The following is an 8,456-nucleotide window of genomic DNA, read 5'->3' as shown; positions in this document are numbered from 1 at the left end:
ATCTATCTATCTATCTATCTATCTATCTATCTATCTATCTATCTATCTATCTATCTATCTATCTATCTATCTATCTAGTGGTGGGATTCAGCCTGTTCGCACCACTTTGGCAGAACCGGTAGCTAATTTTTTGTTGCCGAGGGCCAGAACGGACTTCCGGAAGCAGCATCCACGCAGAGAACCGGTTGTTCACCAATTTGAATCCCACCACTGCTCTACCTCGCAGGGTCGATCTGTTGTTCTCTCTTGTTTCTGCACACAGCGAACCATCACCATTTTAAACATCGAGAACAGCTACTGGAATTGCATCGTCAACTCTTTCCGGTCCGGGAAGCGGGTTTTGGTGGGGATGACCCCAGATGGCAAGGACGATTATCGCTGGTGCTTTCGGTAATTGCCGTTCTAAATTTGGGAGGTGGGCATCCTTCGAACTGGTGCCCACAACTGCACCATCAAAAACCCTGCACATCTCGTATACCTGTTGAAGATTGTCAGCCTTACAAGGTAGACCAGACTGGAAATGTGACCGATAAGCTAATTTTAAAGGTAAAAGGTAAAAGGGTTCCCTGTCCAGTCAAGTCTAACTTTAAGGCAGAGTTCCCCAAACTTTCCAGGTAAGCGGGGGGAGGGGGAGAAAGAGGAGGTGGTTTTGTGGGAGGGGCAGTAGTGTGCATGCGTGGGCGTGGGCATGCGCACCCGTTGCTCGTGTGAGTAAGGTTGAGAGCGCCCACGACACTCGCACGAGTGGGGCCTCGAGTGGGGCTGTGTGTGCACCAGATAGCCCAGGGGTGGGCAACCTTGGCTCTTTTATGACTGGTGGACTTCAACTCCCAGAATTCCTGAGCCAGCCATGCTGAGGGGAAAGGGAGAGGTTTCCAAGCTGAGCCATGCTGGCTCAGGAATTCTGGGAGTTGGAGTCCATGAGTCATAAAGGGGGCCATAGTTCCTCCATCCGGGCTCAGGAATTCTGGGAGTTGAAGTCCACTAGTCATGAAGGGGCCATAGTTCCCCTGCCTGGCTCAGGAATTCTGGGAGTTGAAGTCCACCAGTCATCAAAGAGCCAAGGTTGCCTACCTCTGCTCTAGCATGATGGGAACCCGTCTTACTGATAAAAGAGAATATTTGTAGCCCAGGGTGGGGAAGCTGGCTGGGGAATTCTGGGAGTTGAAGTCCACAAGTCATAAAAGGCACGCTGGCTGAGGAATTCTGGGAGTTCAAGTCCACAAGTCATAAAAGGGCCAAGTTTGAAGACCCCTGCTGTAAGTCGAGGATTTGATCAAGAGACACAGTAGATCTGTTTTAATGAATAAGACTAGATGCATTTCCTAATAATAAGAGAGATTCAACAATGCAACAACCTACCCAGAGTCTGTGATTCGATGATCCAGTCCCACACTGGGCAGGGATTGGACTAGCCCAGGGGTAGGCAACCTTGGCTCTTTTATGACTGGTGGACTTCAACTCCCAGAATTCCTAAGCCAGCCATGCTTGAGGGGAAAGGGAGGGGTTTCCATGCTGAGCCATGCTGGCTCAGGAATTCTGGGAGTTGAAGTCCACGAGTCATCAAAGAGCCAAGTTTGCCTACCCCTGAGCTAGCCATTCACGCAGCCCACTTGCGAATAGGTCACGGACTTTGAGTGGGCAAAGCCCACAGGCTGGGGATCCCTGCTCTAGGGCAGCGGTTCTCAACCTATGGGTCGCGACCCCATTTGGGGTCGATCGACCATTTCACGGGGGTCACCAAGCAAGGCTGTCCGCCATTTTTTCCCCTTTTCCGGCGGGTGCCTTACCTCCCTTGAGCTGGGCCAGCTGGTGGTCGGCCTGCTCCGTCTCTGCCGCTTGCCAGCTACGCCTTGGCCGGCGCAGGGGGCGGAACCGCGCATGCGCAGCGCTCCCGGTCAGGGAAAGTCCTCGACTTACGACCGGTTTAGTCCTCGACTTACGACCGGTTTAGTCCTCGACTTACGACCGGTTGGGGGTCACGGCATTAAAAAGGTTGAGAACCACTGCTCTAGGGGATAGTGCTCATCTCTGATCCTTAGCCAAGGAGCCAGCGTTGTCTGAAGACAATTTCCGTGGTCATATGGCCAGTACGATTATATGCCAAGGGTGGATAGAATGCTCTAATCTTCCTACAGAAGTGGTACCTATTTATCTATTCACATTACATGCTTGGGAACTGCTAGGTCAGCAGGACTGAGGCAAGGAATGGGAGTTCATCTTGTTGTACAGCACTTGGGTTTGAACTTTCCAGCTGTTCTGTCCCAGCCTATGTGAGTCCTTGTTAAGCTCACGAGGAGAAACCCCTCTTCCAACAAGCAGGCTGGAACCGCAGGAAAAAACCAATCCCCTTTTATTATTCACAGACGTGAGTCAATGTCCAAGGCAAACAAACACAGTCCACAGAAACTTGATCCTCAACACGAACTGTTGTCTTCGGCAACCAGCACCTCCCACACCTTCCCTTTTATAATGCAGCCCAGGCGTGGCTTCCTAATGCCTTCTCCTTTGCCTTTGGAGCCGCCCCATTGCATTCCTCTGTCCTACTCGGTTCTCTTGCCGGCGCATTCGTGCATCCGGGATTTGTCCCAGCTGTTCTTCATCACTGTCCAACTCAGGCTCCCAGCACAGTTGTGTCTCAGCCTGAGCGCGAGTAGAGGGGCCGGGCTCCTCGTCCGACTGTACGTCTTGGAGCTCCTCAGAGCCTTCCTCTGACTCTGATGTCACTCTAGGCCCCTCCTCCTCCTCCTCTGATTCCTCAGCTGCCGGGTCCACTGGCTGGCGAGGAATCATAACACCAGCTGACAAGCTCAGTATCTTTAACCGATGAGCCATCATTCCCCAAAAGCTAAATCTATTTTATTGTAAGGCTGCACAAACAGAGTCTTGCCGGTCTGAAAGTATAAATCTTCCACCGTCTCCTTCACCAGCGTGAGAAACTAGGAAAGATTTCTAAGTTTCTTTGTCTACCCATTGGGCTATACTGTCTCTTATCTAATCAGTCTCATAACTGTGTCTGCCCGGTCTCGTAAGGTCTCCCCCATATGCCTTGTATAGATAGTCCTTGACTTGAGACCAAAATTTCTGTTGCTAAGCAAAGCAGTCATTAAGTGACTTTTGCCCTGTGTTACAAAGATTCTATTCCTGTAGCCTCAGAATGAAATGAAATTATCTCGCCTGGTCTGTTTTCTCTCTTCCTCTATCTGGGAAGGCTGACCTACCATGTTTTAAAAAAAAAAAGACAATTACATGAGAGCCGCCATTTTGACTTTTTCACCTGCTCCCCTCTGTGGAGGCCCTTTGAGAAGCTAACGGTATCCCCCCCCTCAATTTGACGATCCTGTTTGTACATTATAAAAAGGAAGAGAGGTTTTTGGGGGAATTGTGTATTCTGGGAGATATTTGCCCGGCCAATTAAATTAAAATTGTAATTTTTCCCTTGATGCTTCGGACATGCTGGTGCAGGGTGGACGAGGTGAATTGGTCAACATGGAATACCAACCTCAGCATCATCAACGAAGATCCCGGAGGACAGACAGAAGAGCTGAAACGCAACCTCAGTTTTTCTTTCAAATCTGGCAGAGGTGAGAAGGCTGTTAAAGAGACTAGTCCTCATTGTTATCCTGTCAGCTAACTGGGAGGATTCCTGTGTGAGTGAGGGGCTGAAGTACAGAAGTACAGATAGGGACTGGAGTTTAAATAGTCCTCAACTTACAATTGGGACAAGAATTTCTGTTGTACAGCACGGCGGTTGTTAAGTAAGATGTGCCACCACCAAAAGACCATCTCAAAAAGAGATCAGATCTTGTGGATTGTTTAACATGCTTTCCTGCACACTAGAGAGAGTTGGACTAGATGAGCTTTGGGGGTGCCTTCCATCTGAATAATTCCATAATTCTTCTTCTTGAAATGATGATTAGGAAGGAATTTGTGGGATAATAGTAACTGAGGTTTTGGGGGCATCCTTTAAGTGGGGTTTGTCTGGCTTCAGGACATCAACCCTATAGGGAGAGATCCCATTTTTTTTGCAGAGCAACGTCTCTACTTGTAGGATTGACCAATCTGCAAAAATGGGGATCTCTCCTTGTAGGGTTGACCAATGTCTGCAAAAATGGGGATCTCTCCTTGTAGGGTTGACCAATCCTAATTATTGTGTCAGTTTCAGGGAAAAACTGGAAGACCTTGGTGCCGATTCTAAGAGATGGAAAACGAGAGGGATCCCTCAAACCGATTTCGGAGGATTATGCTGATTCAGACGAGCAAGATGTCCGGAAAAAGTCCCTTCCCAAGTTGGTTTAATTTTAATATTTTGTTCCTTGCCTGTCTCTCTTTGGTGGTCCTGATTGAGTTATTACAGGAAGTCCTCAACATACGACCAAAATTGAGCCCAAAATCCTCCAGAAGCTGTGAATGCTCCAACATTGGAGGTTTTTAAGAGACTGGACAGCCATTTGTCTGAAATGGTACAGGGTTTCCTGCCTGAGCAGGGGGTTGGACTAGATGACCTCCAAGGTCCCTTCCAACTTTGTTATTATTATTATTATTATTATTATTATTATTATTAGTAGTAGTAGTAGTAGTAGTAGTAGTAATAGTAATAGTAACAGTAATAGTAATATTTCTATTGCGTAGCAAGACAGTCATTAACTGAGTCTTGTCCCATTTTTACGACCTTGCTTGCTGCAGTTGTTAAGTGAGTCACTACAGTTGTTAATAATACCATTGTTAAGTGAATCTGTGACTTTGCTTCCCAGAAGGTCACAAAAGTTGATCATGTGACCCCGGGACACGGCAACAGTCATAAATATGAGTCAGTTGCCAAGTGTCTGAATTTTGATCACGTGACCTTGGGGGATGCTGGAACAGTCATAAGTGTGGAAAACGGTCATAAGTCATTTTTTTCAGTGCAGCTGTAACTTCAAATGGTCACTAAACAAATTGTTGTAAGTCGAGGACCGCCTGCATTTATATCCCCTTAAAGGGTGAGGAGTGGAAGGTCCCCTAAACTGGAACAAAATTCACGCAGACTTTCTCAGGAATGGTCAAAAAAATCAAGAGAGCAGCCCTGATAATCTGATTGAAGCCCTGCTTATTTTTTATGTCAGTTGTTATGTTATGTTATTTATTTATTATGAAATATATTTGCCGCCCATCTCGAATCCAACGACTCTGGGCGGCTTACAACATAATGATTTAATGTAAGGATTTAATATTGGTTAGAGAGAAGAGAGGAAAAAGATATTTTAGATTTGTTCAACTAGAACATACAATACTGGGGTTGGAAGGGACCTTGGAGGTCTTCTAGTCCAACTCCCTGTTCAGGCAGGAGAGCCTATACTAGACTTTAAGACTTCTGGACTTCAACTCCCAGAATTCCCCTGGGAGTTGAAGTCCACAGGTGCTTGAAGGTGCCAAGGTTGAACACCTCTGCCCTACACCATTCCGGACAAATTTTGGAACAATCGTTCTTGAAAGATGGCGGGCTATCCTTGGCATGAGATGTTTTATCAGGGAATTGCGCAGTGGGTGTACAAATGGAGTCAGAGATGCTGACACAAACTTGTAGCTTTATATAAATAAATATATTTTACATATACAGCAAACTAGATAGTCAGGCAAACGGGGCATCGTGAGGTAAATCAACACAGCAGGAGCATCATGAGGTAAATCAACACAGCAGGAACCTCATGAGGTAAATCGCAGAGCACAAAAGGGCGCCCAGAAGAAAAAGGCGGGAAAAATGGGAACTTCCCCCTCCACACCCACAGCAACCAATCACAGCACAGATTGCCTCATGCAGCAGCCAGCATTCTCCAATCAATCAACCACAACTGTGTGTTCTGGCTCACTCCACAATCCTACTGCTAAATTTATATATCTTAACATATTTAAACACAGATTGGCTGGCCATCAGTTGGAGAGCCAGTAGTACTGGGTTCCTAACTGGGCAGCAGGTTGGACTAGTTGATCTCCAAGATCCCTTCCAACTTTCTGTTCTACGACTCTCCAATTACAAATCTAATTACGGTAGTCTTCAACTTATGACCACAATTGGGCCTGAAATTTTGGTTGCTGTGATACAGTTGTTAAGAGAGTCGTCCCATGACCGGACCTGATTTTACAACCATTTCTACCATGGCCCTCAAGTGAATCGTGCGGTTGTTAACTGAATCACAGAGTCATTAAGCGAAGCCGGCTTCCCCAATTTACTTGGTTTGTTGGAAACTGGCTGAGAAAGGTTGCCAGTCACAATCAGGTGACTTCAAGATGCTGCGACCGTCATTATTCAGAGCCGGTTGCCAAGAACTCAAATTGCGATCATGTGTTCGCGGAGGTGGTGTGATGGTCATCACTCTGAGGATGGGCCAAAGCTGTCGTAACCTTGAACTGTCTTTAAAGGAACGGTTGTAAATTGTGGACCTATGGGTTTATTTCTTCTTGTTTACTTGCAGCCCTGTCTTATAATCATTTGGATGGAAGATGCGACTCGTGCTGCTTCGGCGCATCGTGGCGCAATGCGTACATGCCGGAGGTCGTTCACTTCTCCTGGGAGCATCAGATCTCATCCATATCAAATGTCTCGATTATCTATCTCCTGCCCTCTTAGCCTCGTGACCCCCATCTGAGTCATTCATTTCACTGTTTTTCAAAAGTCACGGAGAAAAACGTACAAGTTGCATTAAGTTGAGGGTGAAGGTTCGTTCTCCGAGTTTGTGGGTTGGTTTCTGAACATTTCATTACCAGGCTAGGTAACATCTTAACAACAACAATAATAATAGTAATAATAATAATAATAAAGTTGGAAGGGACCTTAGAGGTCATCTAGTCCAACCCCCTGCTCAGGCAGGAAACCCTATACCAGTGATGGCGAACCTTTTAGAGACCGAGTGCCCAAACTGCAACCCAAAACCCACTTATGTATCGTCAGGTGTCGGGTGGGCGTGGCCCATTGGGTGGGCGTGGCTGCAGTGGTAACGGCAGACTGGGTGGGACTAAAAAGTTCAATCAATCAATTCCAACTTTGTGAGATCTTTTTATTCCCGCGAGAGGTTGAAATGGATTGATTGAACCTTTTTTTTTTTGCACACGGCGGCAGAGGCCTAAAGCGAAAAGGTTTTATAAAACCCAGCTGAAGGCATAGGACTGGGGCGATGCTGCGCATGCCCACAGAGAGGGCTCTACGTGCCACCTGTGGCACCCGTGCCATAGGTTCGCCATCACGGCCCTATACCATTTCGGACAAATGTCTGTCCAGTCTCTTCTTAAAAACTTCCAGTGTTGGAGCATTCACCGCTTCTGGAGGCAGGTTGTTCCACTGGTTAATTGTTCTAACTGTCAGGAAGTTTCTCCTTAGTTCTAGATTGCTTCTCTCTTTGGTTAGTTTCCACCCGTTGCTTCTTGTCCTGCCTTCAGGCGCTTTGGAGAATAGCTTGACTCCCTCTTCTTTGGGGCAGCCCCTGAGATACTGGAAGACTGCTATCATGTCCCCCCTCGTCCTTCTCTTCATTAGACTAGACATCCCCAATTCCAGCAGCCGTTCCTTATATGCTTTAGCTTCCAGGCCCCTGATTATCTTTGTTGCTCTTCTCTGCACTCTTTCTAGAGTCTTGGTGGAGTTTAGGGGATTTCAGTGTCGGTGTTCTGTTTATAAAGGATTCGGGTGTGTGGGTGTGTCGAGTGAGGGTCTTGTGATGGGTCTTGTGGTGGGTCAGGTGTGAGTCATCAGGGAAAGGCTTGTGATGGGTCTTGTGACGGGAGGTTACATCAGATCAGAGTCATTGGGAGGTGAAGTGCTGATTGGGGGATTGTGCGGGATGGTTGAGAATTGGTGCTGTCTCCGGTTGGCTGTGCGGTTGATTTGGATCCTGAGGGGTTTGTAGGCTGGTTGTCGGTTGATGTCTCTGTTGATGGGATTGCTTGTGGAGTGCCAGGCTTCCGTGAACACACAAGCGTGACAGGTGGTAGCCTGGCCGATCATTTTTGCATTGCTCCAATCGAACTGGCGTTATTTGGTGTCGGTGTGGGTAGAGATTAAGGATTTGGCATCATGACGTTTGACTGCCAGCCGGTGTTTGTGGATCCTGGTTTTCGATGTACGTGATGTTGGTCCCACGTAGAATCGGTTGCAATCATTACCGTTGATTTTGTAGATTATATTGTTTCTTTCATCCTTCTGTGTTGTGGGCAGTGAGAAATATTGCCCCTTCCCATCTAATAGGATAGGAATGAATAAACATAGAATAGGCTCCATATTAGCGATTTAAAACTTCAACTTGAACTTTTTGCTGTTTCACAATAAGAGTGTGCTATTTGTAATCTGCTGCAATATAAAGTGCAAAGTATGTAATTCTATATATGTTTGGAATATACCTATTTTACCCATGGGAAAAGAGGAAGTGAAAGTAGCAGATGTATAGAAATTTCAGATTGGGAACTGTCATTGCGAAGTAAGAATT

At 46.7% G+C, this 8,456-nt stretch overlaps 1 protein-coding gene across 1 annotated transcript in view; it reads left to right on the top strand.

The window, feature by feature from the left end:
- The window catches only part of LOC107296322 (transient receptor potential cation channel subfamily V member 1-like), a gene marked incomplete at its 5' end in the record, with an annotated part of 15,574 nt that extends 11,275 nt beyond the window's left edge, over nucleotides 1–4,299 (top strand). The window contains 3 exons of the mRNA XM_015825664.1: nucleotides 263–390; nucleotides 3,466–3,584; nucleotides 4,160–4,299. Coding sequence (XP_015681150.1) covers nucleotides 263–390; nucleotides 3,466–3,584; nucleotides 4,160–4,299 — 387 coding nt within the window. The remainder of the gene's footprint in view (nucleotides 1–262; nucleotides 391–3,465; nucleotides 3,585–4,159) is intronic.
- Between the last annotated feature and the right edge of the window lie 4,157 nt (nucleotides 4,300–8,456).

The sequence above is a fragment of the Protobothrops mucrosquamatus genome, unplaced genomic scaffold (genome assembly GCF_001527695.2).
Source record: "Protobothrops mucrosquamatus isolate PMUCROS unplaced genomic scaffold, P.Mucros_1.0 scaffold2746, whole genome shotgun sequence".
NCBI lineage: Eukaryota > Metazoa > Chordata > Lepidosauria > Squamata > Viperidae > Protobothrops > Protobothrops mucrosquamatus.
Note: the sequence above shows the minus strand (reverse complement) of the source record. Positions and strands in the feature narration are given on the sequence as shown.